We start from the raw sequence: 14,299 nt of genomic DNA, 5'->3' as shown, positions 1-14,299 counted from the left end.
TATGCAAGTACTGTAAATTTTTCCTTTTTAATCCTTATTTTTTAAAAGTATGCTTTTCCTTTCATAAACATACAGAGAGGAAGATGCTCCAAGGAATCCCTTACTTCCTTGAGTCCAACCCTTTGTGTGTTGCCAACAAAGTCACAACCTTCGCAGAGATTCTTGGCGTCTCCCACTTTCATTTCAGCACCTAATTCTATTCCAGTTAAAATGGATCAAGTGGAAAAAAAACTGTTTTAAAAAAGTATAGAAAATGTATCATACAAAAAAAAAAAATACACAACGTAAAAAAAAAAAAATTATCTCGTAAAAATTGAGACAGACTATCCAGAAAAGAGTGGAGAAGGAATTCCCAGGGACAATTCAAAGCTGCCTGGAGTTAATAGTGGTGCTCCCACAAAACCAGTCTTCAAGGTTTTTAGCAAACAGAACCACAGCTTAACAAGGACTGAATGTACAGGAGTATATACAGTAATTATGTATATATACAGTGATTACATCAAGGAATTTATCTGCAAGTTTAGGATTACTCTTCCCTGATCTTGGGCATCCTTGAGAAATCCGACGTACCTCATGATTTTTGCAGCTCAGTATTTTGGGGGGGACTAAAGTTTCTGCTTCACTTTCCTCCCTGTCTTTCCCTGATGTCAATAAAAATGTTCCCAGATATCAATCATCTACCTGAACAAGGTAAAGTGGTTTCTCCCAGTGTCCATGTCTTTTAGGATTGGCTCAAATGAGACAAAGCCAGAGGCAGTGTTGGCATTCCCTGTCTGGGAAGCTCGGCATTCCCAGCTGCGGCGCTGGGATCCGCCACCTGAGGATGAAAGTCTTACGTGTGCTTATATCCACACAAAATTTCTTTCACATTTCTTGTGAAGATCCTGCTGAAACCTTCTGCTGAGACACGATGCCTCGCATCTGCCTTCCCAAATCCCAGCAGGATTCCAGGGAAGCTCCCACTGTGCTCCTCTCCTAGCTGCGGCTTCACCAGCTCAGCTCCGAGCCGAGAAACCTGAGGAGACAAACATGCACAAACACACACAGATTAGCTGATCCCTGCAGCTTGTTGCAAAATAGTCAGGTTGACTAATTCATGTACTAAAAGCCTATGAGGCAGCAGCATGGAAAGGTCTGTGAGGGGCAGAGGGCAGGAGCAGCTTTCCACCACTGCACCCCAGGTTGCCTTTAGGGAGCATGAAGAAAGAACCAAGTTTTGCCCATTTCAAAAAAGAAAAGAATATATATATTGTGTTTTTGAGAAAGTTTCCCCTTGGTCGGCTGAGTTTTCAGCCCGCTCAGCAACTTTGGTTTGCACAAGGTGAACTGAAAATAAGGAGTGCCCCAGAAATCAGCTCCACGGGCAGTAAATCTATCCCCACACACAGCCCTGCAGGACCCCAGCCCACTAAGTCATCCCTGGGGGGGAGGGTGGTAATTGACCCTTCCTGAAAGATAGAAAAGACCCAAACATCTGGATTCAGCTGAACAGGGTGCAGGGCCTTCTTGTCTAGCCTGTGCTTTGGCCAAGGAAGGTTGGACCAGATGATCCCTGAGGTCCACCCAGCCTGGGGTTCTCTGAGTCTATGAGCTCTTCCTTGGAGCTCCTGAGAAAAGCAAGGGTTGGTTTGGGGCTTGAACACTGATGGGCCCAGCCTTGAGGGCTGGGTCGTGCTGAAAGTACTCCCAACATCCAGTGCCAAAAAGTTGTTCATTTTACATCAGTTTCTGAAGGGAAGTATAAAAATGCCACAGGAAGAAAGTCACTGCTAATACCAGAAGGGAGACAATTTTGACTGACGCAGTAAAACGTGTCCCAGGGACCTGGTAAACTCTCTGATGCAAAGTCTTAAAATACATCTGAGAAGCAGTGATGTAATCAACTAAATGCCAGGGGAAGGTGATACCTTTCAGGACCTGCAGTATCTCATAGGGTGCTTTTTGCTGGAGACTGTTGTGCAGAGCTGCTGCTGTGCCCTTGCTCTGCTCTCGGTCCCTCCACTTGCTTAACACCCGAAATTTTTGCATGTTGACCTCTTCCTCCATTGCCTGGATCTGCTCAATGTCTTTCATTTCCATCTGAAGACACTCAATGGCAATTTCTCTCCACTGCCTACCAAACAGCTTGGCGACCACCATCAGCTGCTGGTCAGTCAAGCTCTTTGTTTCAATTCCGTCTGAAAAGACACAGAACAAAAGTCAGATTTAACATCACTCTTCTCATCAAAATTGTGACTAAATCACAGAATCATTGAGGCTGGAAAAGACCTCTGAGATCATCAAGCCCAGCCTATGACCAACACCACCACATCTCCAGACCATGGCACTAAGTGCCACATCCAGCCTCTCCTTGAACACATCCAGGGATGGTGACTCCACCACTTCCCTGGGCGGTCCATTCCAGTGCCTGATCATCCTTTCCCTGAGGAAGTGCTTCCTAATATCCAACCTATACCTCCATACCATCTGAGCTGACCCTTATAAAGCAAGTTTCCCAGCTGTTTTTCCCCCTTTGCTCACCCAGGGAATGACAAACAGTGCACTTCAGCACACAAACCTAAGTACCAATCCTGCACCTACAAAAGCAGGTGCTCAGTCGTGGAATTCTTTACCCAAAAAAAACCCCTCAGGTTCAATTAACAGGATAAAAAAAACAAAACCAAAATAACCCAAACCTATAATTTCAAATGACACAGAAATGCTCTACCTGCAGTGTTGCCAGTCTTCTGTTTTTTGCTGCAGAGCACATCTTCTTCCAAAATACTGGAGGTTGGTTTCCGTTTTTTGACACCTAAGAAGCAAGCAAGAGATGAGGGTCCTTCTTGAACATCACTGGAGCTACCACAGCAAGCAAGGAGCACCAAAAACCAGCCACCCCACCTTATCTTCAAATTAACTTACTGACTGTGCTCGTTTTCTGCTTGTTTTTGTTCTGATCGTAATGAATCCAGTCACCTGGGAAAGAGTTTTCAGAGGCAACAGAAGGTGAGGAAGGAATTCCCATGGCTGTGCCCAACAGCCACAAAACCAAGCTGCTGGGTGGGTGTGGGCAGCTGAGCTCAGATTTTATACAATGAGATGATTTTTCCCTTTTTATCCAACGTGCTGCAGCCCACCATATATAATATTATAATAAATATAATGTAGCATACATGTTTTATATTATATAGTATATATGTTTTATTTTATATATAATAAATATATATAGTAACTAGAAGTGAAGCATCCTCCCACACACCCATCTGCAACATCCACCACATGACCTCCCAGAGCTCTTCTCCTGGTGTTTCAGCTCTTCCAGCTCCAAACCTCCCCATTTTTCAGGATATCTAAGGGCTGAGTTATAGCCCAACTCCTACCCCTTTCCAGCAGGGAGGTCAGGGAAGGTGACTGACTCACTCTCTCTCAGTTTTGCTTTCCATACGGTGGCATCAGACTCCAGCTCAACCAAAGACAAGGTGAAGTCATCAGGCTTCTCCAAATAAACTTCAATGTAACTTTTCAGTTTCAAGAGAGATCCATCAACAAATTCAATTTCCTACACAACGTAAACAGGTTCGAAGAAAATATTTACCCAAAAACATTGACTCAAGAGGGGGATGTGGCTCTTGGCACAGACCCAAGCCCAACTCATCTCCCCAGTGTTTTGCTGTTGACTTTAGTATCAGGATTCCACCCCAAAAGTTTAGGTCTCTAAGAGGCAAACCCTTTCTGGAGTGATGGCAAATGAGTGTGAAAAATGCCCTTAACGCCAGTGCAGGAACATACAGGAAAAGCTATTTTCTACTGTGCTCCTAATCAAGCTGTGATGCACAAAGTGAAGGTTGTGTAGAGGACTTACCTCAGGAGTTATTTCAGCTTCTGGCTCGCAAACTAATCTATATCTCTTTCCTTTCTGCAGTAATTTCTGGCAGACAGGGGGCTTGTCAATTTTAATAAATTTCTTATTTGAATGTTTTACGGCTCTTGAGATATCCTAAAATTCAAAAATACAATTGGAAAGGTTATTCACCTCAGTAAAAAGGAATTAGCATTTCAAAATCTGCTAACGTGTCTCCTCAGGCTTTTCTCTGGCTGGGACCTGTTCCACAGGGCAAACGGCACAGAAAGCTGTGCACTCAACACCAAACAAACTTCTTTCACACGGGTGAAATTGGATAGAAGAGCTTGCAACCCCCATAAAATGCAGGTTTTAATTACTGTGTTTGCCTACGTGTAGTAGATGGGGGAATGGGCAACAGGACAAGAAGCTCGTTCAGGTACAAATCCTGAACACAGTGGATTTTGGAGGCAAACAGGTTTCTCATATATTTTAATTTCTGTAGCAGCTTGTGAGTGAACACACTGGCCAGAATAACTCCTTAAACGTCATATCCTAACCTGGCAGACCTTTTAGGTATGGGAGTCTCATTATACAGAATCACAAAACTGTAGAACCACAGACTGGTCTGGGTTGGAAGGAACCTTCAAGATCCTCTAGTTCCACCCCCCTGCCATGGGCAGGGACACTTCCCACCAGACCAGGTTTCTCCAAGCCCCATCCAACCTGCCCTTCAACACTGCCAGGGATGGGGCAGCCACAGCTTCCCTGGGCAGCCTGTGCCAGGGTCTCATCACCCTCACAGTCAAGAATTTCTTCCTAATCTCCAATCTTAATCTCCCCTCTTCCAGTTTGAAAACTCTCCCCCTGGTCCTGTCACTCCAAGCCCCTGTCAAAAGTCCCTCCCCAGCTTTCCTGCAAGGTCTCCCTGCAGCCTTCTCTTCTCCAGGCTGAACACCCCAACTCTCCCAGCCTCTCTCCAGAGCCAAGGTGCCTCTGTGGCCTCCTCTGGACTTGCTCCAACAGCTCCACAACCGTCTTGTGTTGGGGACTCCAGCACTGGAGACCTCAGCGGGAGTCTCACCGGAGTGGAGCAGAGGGAGAGAATTTCCTCCCTGGAGGCATCATCTATATATAAATACATACCCAGAGCTTTGCATGCAAATCCTGGGATGGGAGAAAAGATCTTCTTTACCACCACCCACCCCCACCACCCTGAACCCACCTTGCTGCTATTTTGACCTGACACCATCCTTCACCCCGGACACGGGGGGCGGGGGGTTTACCTTTATAAAGGAGTCGTTGTTGGTAGCCACGTAGACCCGGAAGGACAAGGAGGGATGCTCATCCACCACCTTGTAGAGGATGACGGCGCCGTGGTAGTGCAGGGGCTCGGGGCCCTGGAGGAGGGGTCCCACAGGTGACAAGGAGCTCACCAGCCACTTCACGTGGGAGGCCGAGTAGTCGACGGAGGGCTCGATGGCGGCTCCCTGGCCTTTGATGTGCAACACCTTGAAGGCCATGCCAGCACCATCGCCTGCGGGGACACGGGGAGGGGTCAGCAGCTGGTCCGACGGTCCTGATGGCCCCTCCCTGGGGGGAAGGGAGCCAGCACTCACCACCCAGGCAGAAGGAGTGGGGGAACTGGATGGAGGTGAGAGCGGGGGCCGAGTCGCAGCGCACGTCGAAGAGGGGGCCGCCCACCATCCACGGCTTCTCCACCAGGCTGGCGTACTTGCTCCAGGACAAGAGGGAATAGGTGATCTTCACGGCCCCCGTCACCTCAAAAATCAAGCCCGTGAGGCTGCACTGGTACGTCCCCTCAGCATCCAGCTGCACCCTGCAGAGGCAAGAGCCACCACGTTAGGTCAGCTTCTGCTGCCCGGTAAATACCCTTAAAACGTGGCTGGTTGGCAAGGGATAACGGAGAAACTCCCTTCCCAAAGAGTGCAGAGAACTTTATCTAAAAAGCACAGAAGCCACAGTAATTTTTAACCGTCACTGGGGTGTTAAAAACCAGCCAGCACATGCAAAATAGCTGCAGTGAGCTTTTTTGAATAACATTTCCTGCAAACGAAGCAGCTGCTCTACACCAAGGGCTCAGCCCAGCTCACATCGATGCCAGAGCCAACATCACCCCGTGACACCAACGTGGACACCACCACCATCACACACTGATGACAACTTCCAAGCCAGAGAGCAGGAGAACAAGGCATGGAAAAATGTTCCTCATGTCAATTACTGCAGTGAGATGTGGAGGGCAGGAAGCTGTCCCAAGAGATTTCTTGGACCAGGACCTACAGCTGCCCTACCCTGTTTATTTTGAAGGATCTGGGGGCATCTGTTGTAACTCCAAACATGTTTGTGCAGCAAATTAGTCTTTTTCCCACTTAAACTGAAGAGAGAATATCTTGATGAGAACAATATAAATGTTTACCCATTATATTAAAAAAACCACATACACATGTTGTCCTCCAGCAAATCTCCTGGGGGTCACTAGCTCCTTCTGGTCCTACAAAAAGATTTTTTTAAATACATATTTTAAAAGCTGATGAGAGAGCAGAATCACTATTTGCAGATTATCTCATGCGAAGTGGGTGGGCTGTGGGTTGGGTTTGTTGGTTTTTTTTAATAAACCTACATTTTCATTTCTGCAGTGCTCACAAGGTGGCAGACAGTTCACTCCTGGTGAGAAAACAGGAAGAGCAGCTCATTAAAAGCACAGTAATTAAACACTCAGGAAAAGCTGGGCCCTCAGGAGATCTGTTACTACCTGCTTCATTGCAGCCTGGTAGCAACTCCTTCTCCTCCTCCTGTTCTTCATCTACAAGAAGAAAAAGAAGTTTGCAGCAAATATCTCAGTCTCCAGCAGGTTTCTGCTCCAGCACCCAGCAAGGACAATCCACCAACCTGATTTGTTCACGTTCATAAAAACCTAAGGAGAATATTCCTAAGACTAAGTCCTTGCACACACACTTGCACCCCTGTATGTGAGGATGAAGCCAAATATCAGGATGGACCACTTGGCAAGAGCCCATAACTGGCCTAAACTACTGGAAAAAGTTTTTCAGGGTTAAAAAAGAAAAACAACAGTTTTATCTCCAGGATAAGTTTGATGGTGCCAAGTACAAAGTTCAACTACCTGGCATGGAAGTGCTTCCCAGGGAGCAGGTAACCATGCCAGGGCAGCGTATTTGTCCCTAAAATGATTTCAAAGTGCCTGAATCCTCCTCACTAAGCCCCAGGACAACAGCAAGCAGAGCTGACACAGGGGTGAGGGGGAAAGTTTTTAGCCTCAAGGGTGGATTTTGCAGGAGCTGTGGTGACAGGGACCAGCTGGCCACCAGCGTGGAGTGGCCTGGGCACTGTGCTCTTGCTCCCCGTGCCACCAACACCCCTCCCTGCAAGCAGGGGAGTCACCTCAGGACATCAACACCCCCTGGGCTGGGTAAGCTCTCCAGCAAGTCGTTTTCCCCAAGGACACAGAGATGACAGCTGGGCCAGCAGGGAATGACTCTGCTGCCATCCCACGTCACCACCCACGCATCCCTCACCAGCTCCCTCACACCTTGGGAGGCAGATAGAAGGGATAAAATAAACCAACACTCACCCGACCTTCTGCCATCTGACTCCTCTGCATCTGATGAGAAAAAGCTTTGTAATTATTCCACTAAAGACTATCAATCCTGCCTGAAGCCCCAATGAACTGCCGGTGGCGTAACCCACGGAAGTGCAAACCCACAGGCTTCCCATCAACAGCAAAGGCTTCCTTTAATTCTTTTCCTGGCCATCCTGTTTTGCCACTTTTCCTGCCAACTTTTAAGCAGATTTATAGCCTCTTGGTGCTTGGACCAACTACTGTGGTATAAAAACATCTGTGGGTATTGTGTCTATGAGGCTAAAGCAACATCAGCTGCTGCTCCTCTGTTACTGCTCTGCTCAAAACTGAGTGGCTAGAAAATACTTTCCTTACCAAAACACCATCCGGCTCTTCAGCCTGCAATCACTGTCCTCTACAACAACCCCGAGACTGTTCCCATGAAGAGCAGTTGGTTTAAAGCAAACGTACATTTTCAAAAGGGAGAAAACACACAAAGCACAAGGAGATGCTCACCTGACTCCTCTTCCGAGCTACTGCTGGAGCTGTTTTCACAACTCTCCTCTCCTTAACAAAATGACACCCCATTAGTCACAGGCAGAATGAAATAAAGCATTGACCCAGGGAAGTAAAAAAGATACATCCAGAAGTTTGAATATATCAAGCTGGTCAGCAAGTCGGGTAATATAACAGAGCAGAAAAAGTCAGGAGGCACCCTTAGGCAATGAGGAGCATCAGGGCATCAAATCCCAGCATCAGAGGAGAGTCCAGGGTCACCCAGGCCCTTCTGAAGGGTACGTGTGATGCTCAAGATGCTTAATTTGAATGTTTTAGAATACCTGGGACTATTCGGGAGCTTCACCCATCCCAGTCCACCCAGTTAAATTCTGGTTTTCCATGACATGCAGGTGAGGTGGGAGAAGCCTTGGTGAGAGCTGCTGTGTCCCACCAGTGATGTGACTCACAGGGATGCACCATGTGTGGCTTTAATCAATTACTCTGACAAACCTAAGTTGAAGAGAAACCAGTACTGCAAAGCAAGTAGCCTGAGGAGTCACAGCAGCACCCACACCGAGGTTTTATCATGGTGTGGGAAAAGAGGGGGTGCAAGGCCAGCCACCCCACCCCTGCCCAGCCCTCAGCCACCTGTGTGCCCACCTGCTGGGTGCTCCTCAGCTGAGCCCTCTCCCTCCACACTGCTGGCCACCAGCTCTGCAAGAGAAAAGTGGTCAGGGGCTATCAGTGTGAGAGAGATTTATCTCTTCTCTTGGTGTTTGTGTACTGTGCCAGACAGAGGAAGGGAATAAATAGCAAAGGAATATGAAACTTGGAAATTGGTATTAAAAAAAAATAATCAAAACTCTTATCCATTACACTAAGGTATTGTAGAATCACAAACTGGTTTGGGTTGGAAGGGACATTAAATATCATCTAGTTGCAAATGCCCTTCCATGGGCAGGGACACCTCCCACCAGCCCAGGCTGCTCCAAGCCCCATCCAACCTGCCCTTCAACACTGCCAGGGATGGGGCAGCCACAGCTCCCCTGGGCAACCTGGGCCAGGGTCTCACCACCCTCACAGCAAAACTTTCCTTCCTAAGATCTAAGTCTTCCCTCTTTTCCTTTGAAACCATTCCTCCTTGTCCTGTTGCTCCATGCCCTTACAAGAGGTTCCTCTCCAGCTTTCCTGTGAACCCGAATCATTACACTGTGGTTTTCAAAGCCAGCAGTTACAAAACTGTCACTTCCATTCTGAAGGATGGCCATTTCTCCTAACAAACCCATCTGAAATACTGTTATTTCCCAAAATTACCATACCTTTTTCATCTGAAGAGAGGGACTCTGCTCCGCTGGAAGACAAACAGGAATCACATGAGCAGATCCTCCAGCACCAGAGGCTGTTCCACCACCCCCTGCCCGCTCCCCATCACTCCCCAGCTTTGGGAGCTTACGAGGTGACTTAGGATGGGGACTAAAAATTAATTTTCCCTAACATCACTCTCAGCCCTGGCCCTTGCCAGCACATGCCCTGGACCCTTTCACAAAGCCCTCAGGGTTTGTGTGCCAGGCACCTGTCGGGTTCAAGAGCAATCCAACCAATCCTTCTCTGCAAGGCACCAAGCTCAGACAAACAAGCTCAAGATAAGCTCAGATGTGGCAGATAACCCCAAGTGACCCCATCACCCATTCATGGCCCAGGGCAAAATCCAGACCAACCTTCAGACTCCATTGAAAAGGGGAAATTTCATTTACAGATAAAGATCAGTGCTGGAAACCTTCCCCTGGAGCTCCAGAACATCCTCCCTCTGGCACCACAAAATCTGCTGCTGAGGAAAGGAATCGCCCTGGGCACAGTTACCACAAACCAGCAGGTGACATCCAGCTTTCCCTCACTTCAGTGGCACCACAAAATACATCCCAGCCCCTCCACCAGGCCAGGGAAAGATCAGATATTCCCTCCCTCTTTGGAGGCAGGTGAGGGATTTGGCTGCCAAGGTGAGGTCAAGCCACAGCTGTTGGTTTTTAGCAGCTCGGGAGGCTGATTTTGCCCATCCCAGGTTGCCACAGTGCACCCAGAGCCCATCCTCTCCAGGCCCCAGCATCCCGGGGTGCATCCAAGAGTGGAGCCACCAGGGTGTGGGGGCATCACTGTGGGAGCCAGAGCTGCTGCCATGCCAGGAGGGCTCAAACACAGGAGGAAAGAATAAAAATTAAAGAGGTGGCAGCAGTAGAGGCAGAGAAAATAAATCCCCCAACACGTGGCCAAGGGGAGGAGATGCAAAACAAAACAAAACAAAGGGGTCCTGGGTGAAGCTGGGGGGGGGGGGATGCCCCCCAAACAGTCTGGAGCTGTGTTTGTCAGCCAAGGGCAGGGACAAGGGTGCTGGGACCAGTGGGAGAAACCGGGTGAGGGTTTCACCGCGGGCACAGATGGGGAATTACACAACGGGCTTTGTGCTTCCAAACTGTATCTCCAAAAAAATAAATGCTGACAAAGATTTGGAGGGAGCCTGGATATACCCCAGGGACGGTGCCGGAGCCAAGCACGGTTTATGCAACCAAGTGCTGGCTTGCTGAGGACGGTTTGCCTGCAGCAGGCTGGAAGCCCTCGCAGCTGCGCCTCCCTCCTCCCGAACTGAGAAACCACGCTCCGGAGGGGAGAAGCAGGAAAAGCAAAACAACAAAAAAAAACCCACCAACAGTCCCATTCAGCAGAAGAAATTACTGCCCACCGTTAATTAGGAGGGGGAGGAAAAGCATCGCCGGAGCTGCGGGGTTGAGATCTTGTGTCCCAGCCAAAAAAACAAAGCGGGGCGGGTTCGGATTGCGGGGGGGGGGGAAGGAAAAAAGTGAAAACAAGCTAATTTCTTAACAGCCGCCAGCTGCAGCCTCTGGGAGCAGCACCCGCGCTGCTGCCGGGCTGCGGGGCCAGGGATGAGCGGGATCGGCGGATGAGCGGGATCGGTGGAAGGGGGGGTGCCCGGGGGAGCGGGGCGGGAACCGGGGCGGAGCGGGAATGCCGCTGGAGCGGGAATGCCGCTGGTTCGCCCGTGGCTTTGTCTGCCGACAAAGGGGAGCCCTGGCTGCAGGTGCAAGGCCCGAGGAGGTTTCCCCGCGCTCTGTGCCAGCGCGGGGCTGGGACCCTGCGGGGGGTGCGGGGATGGGAAGCAATGGGGGGGGGCTGGAGGGGTGATGGAACATGGGGCGGGGGGAGCTGGGAGAGACAGGAGGATGCTGGGGGACGCAGATAGTGCGGGGGGGATAGGGAGCATGCTGGGGGGGGGGATGGGGAGCAGGGAGGGAACGGGGGATGCAGGGGGGGGAACGGAAGGATGTGGGGGGTGATACAGGGAGGAAGATAAAAGCAGCGCGGGTGGCCGGGGGATGATGGCGGGCAGGCCCCGGGGGAACGGCGGGGATGCTGGGGAAGGGCCTCGGGATGTGGGGGGGGCCAGGCAGGTCTCCCCATCCCCGCTCACCTGTCGGGCTCCGGCCCGCGGCGGGACATCGCGGCGGGAGGCGCGAGCGGCGGGACCGGACCGCCCCGCAGCGGCGGGAGGGGCGGGCCCGCCGGGGTCCCTCCCACCCGCGGGGTCCCTCCCCCACCCCACGGACACGCCCCCGTGCCCGTGTTTCCCTTCCCCCCCCCCCACCCCTTCCAGCCTGGGCTCCCAACCCCACGGTCTGGAGTGCGGAGGCCGCCCACGCACCTCCGCGTGTCACCCACATATCCGTGTGTCCCGACAGGGATCTGGATGTACACACACCGTGGGCGGGTGCACTCGTGCGAGGGGTATCCCCCATAGAGACATACCTATATACACACATATATGTATGTCACACACACACTGGCTTTCTCGGTACAGATGCAGAAATACACGGCGCAGCTTCATAAATCACAGTATAGATACAGATATATATGGTGCACCTTCAGAAATCCAGATATAAATGCATACATACACTATTCATATATGGGATACACTAGGAAGAGAAGAGAAAGAGAAAAGAAGAAGCCTACACACCTTAGCTATAGGCATATCTATAGACAGTGTCTATAGGTACCTGTGGTCGTATACAATAAATCCCCCCTGCCCCATCTGCACTCATAGGGTTTCCTGACTGGTGCCATATGGGAAAAGAAAGGGAAGGGAAGGGAAGGAGAAAAAGAAAGAAAAGAAAGAAAAGAAAGAAAGAAAAGAAAGAAAAGAAAGAAAAGAAAGAAAGAAAGAAAGAAAGAAAGAAAGAAAGAAAGAAAGAAAGAAAGAAAGAAAGAAAGAAAGAAAGAAAGAAAGAAAGAAAGAAAGAAAGAAAGAAAGAAAGAAAGAAAGAAAGAAAGAAAGAAAGAGAAAGAAAGAAAGAAAAAGAAAAGAAAGAAAAGAAAGAGAAAGAGTTTCTCCTCCAGAAGCACTTTGGTACTCAAGTGCTGCTGGAGCATCTAAAGTGCCCCTAGAACTGCAGCAAACCCTGCAGGGCCAGCAGCCACGGGGGGCACCTCTGCAGGGCAGGGGAAAGTCCCTGCCAGAGCCTGACCAACCAGCCAGGGCTGCGCCGGGATTCCCAGCCCTCCCGGGGGGGGCTCCAGACATGGAAACTCGCACACCCACCCCCAGCATCATCCTCCTCCCCTTGTGCCAACCCCGAAGCGTCTCCTGGGCGCAGGCAGGGGCCAGAGTCTCCCTTTGTGTGTCTGTCAGCCCGGGGCACGCACCAGAAAAAAAAGGAAAAAAAAAACAAGATAAGCTCTATAAACAAGCCCAAGTATTTAAGTAAACGCAGTCTCCAACTGCTGATCCAGGTGCTTCTGAAGTGCTCGGCTCCCACCTCCTGCTGCGCTGGGTATGACCAAGCTGGATGTGGCATCGAGAACCCCTCGGTCCCACCCCTCTCCCCCCTGCATCCAGTCACAGCCCTGCCAGCCCCGTGCTGCCAAACAATTCCAAAAAAATCCGTATTCCCAGAAAAATGCATGCAGAGGGCTCGCGGGAATAAGCTACCAGGCTCAGGCTGCCAAGGGTGTTTGTAAAACTGTGATTGAAACCTGACTAATTAAAAAATAATTTTAAAGAAATGAAGGTGAAACACTGGAAAAGTCACATAAAGGGTCAGTTGAGGCAGAGGTGAAAAGGATGGTTGAAGCTGCCCGATGGAAATCCCCTTGGAAAGCAGCACCCTGCTCTGAGCCAGCCTGGCAAGCCCAGCCTGGAACAAGCTAAGGAAGGTGGAAAAAGTACACAGAACAACAGCAAGTGCTTGAAGGCAAAAATAAATGCCCACAATAGGACACAACGGTGAGTAAATAAGGAAATAAAATTAACAAAAAAGCAAACAAGAAGAGAAAGTTGAAAGAGAAGCTGGGTGTGTGACACAGAGGGCTTGGGCTGGTGGTTTGGTCTGTCCCTGCCTCATCCCTGACAGCCACTCCAGGCTTCTTCAGCATCCCAAACTAGTACTTTCCTGCTGTTTTTCCACATATCCTCACCCTACAATGAAAAAATATATTCGTGCAGTAACCACCCTGATAGTGATGCCAACAAAGTGCTCGTACATGGCCCCAGGGCTGGCCCAACCTGGTGCACATGGTTTGTAGTGTCACACAGCAGCTCTATCACTTGGTCCAAAATACTCCAAGTCTTTCCCTTCGAGGTCCTGATTCACCACCAGCAAATTCTGGTCCAGTTTTGCCCCAGCAACCCTTTACCAGTTTAAACTGGAGTCCTGTAATGCCAAAACAAGGCTTGAATTCAGTTGCCTTAAGCATAAATCATCTTTTTTCTTCAAGGAGGAGGACAGAACTGACAGCAATTAATGGGTATCTTTAATGGCACTTGATGAGCTGGCCCTTCCCGTGGAAAGGGAAAGCTGAGCTGCTCATTGCATCTTGGGACAAGCTCTCACAGGCAGCACCACGGGGCTTTCCTGCCCCTCCTCTCCCAGAGGACATGAATTCCCCGCCCTGAGCTCTGCTGTGGAAACAGCCATGGGCAGCCATCCAAGCCCCTGTGGAGGATTCAGGATGTGGAATCTGAGATGCCTTCAGGTTATTCCAAGGGTGCCAGGCACCTGCCACCTAAAAATGTGGCTCTGCTTGAGCGATTCAGGTGAGGCACCGTGACACAGCCATCCAGGGCACCTTCACCCTCCTATTACTCCCCCCTGGCTGCAGATTCATTCCTCAGTCCCCAGGTCTGACCCAACCCTTCAGGAATGAGCATCACCACTTCCACCAGAGACTTTCCAGTTTTACAAGAGGGGATAAATCCTAGAAACACAGCACCTCTGCCAGCAGATGCAGGACACGACTTTGAGGAGTGGGATGAGGACAGGAGACATCCCTTCTTACTTCAACAGATTTGACCAGAATATTCAGCACAGAAGTTGGTA

General features: G+C 49.9%; 1 protein-coding gene across 3 annotated transcripts; it reads right to left on the bottom strand.

The window, feature by feature from the left end:
• Positions 1 to 2: 2 nt before the first annotated feature.
• On the bottom strand, positions 3 to 11,450 carry LOC127387714 (NACHT, LRR and PYD domains-containing protein 1b allele 2-like). Of its 3 annotated transcripts, XM_051626449.1 has the most exons (16): positions 11,398 to 11,450; positions 9,236 to 9,267; positions 8,577 to 8,630; positions 7,935 to 7,985; positions 7,431 to 7,460; positions 6,594 to 6,644; positions 6,462 to 6,505; positions 6,283 to 6,332; positions 5,440 to 5,660; positions 5,107 to 5,357; positions 3,842 to 3,976; positions 3,400 to 3,538; positions 2,902 to 2,955; positions 2,708 to 2,791; positions 1,908 to 2,177; positions 3 to 1,015 (listed from the first exon to the last, which is right to left on the bottom strand). In XM_051626449.1, exons 1-16 carry the CDS (start codon positions 11,424 to 11,426, stop codon positions 996 to 998), a joined length of 1,515 nt encoding a protein of 504 aa, XP_051482409.1. In that variant the 5' UTR covers positions 11,427 to 11,450; the 3' UTR covers positions 3 to 995. The 3 variants fall into 3 exon arrangements, with proteins under 3 accessions (XP_051482409.1, XP_051482411.1, XP_051482410.1); XM_051626451.1 differs by lacking the exon at positions 3,842 to 3,976 and having other exon boundaries at positions 11,398 to 11,447; XM_051626450.1 differs by lacking the exon at positions 7,935 to 7,985 and having other exon boundaries at positions 11,398 to 11,447.
• Positions 11,451 to 14,299: the final 2,849 nt, after the last annotated feature.

Source organism: Apus apus, chromosome 8 (assembly GCF_020740795.1).
Source record: "Apus apus isolate bApuApu2 chromosome 8, bApuApu2.pri.cur, whole genome shotgun sequence".
Classification (NCBI taxonomy): domain Eukaryota; kingdom Metazoa; phylum Chordata; class Aves; order Apodiformes; family Apodidae; genus Apus; species Apus apus.
Note: the sequence above shows the minus strand (reverse complement) of the source record. Positions and strands in the feature narration are given on the sequence as shown.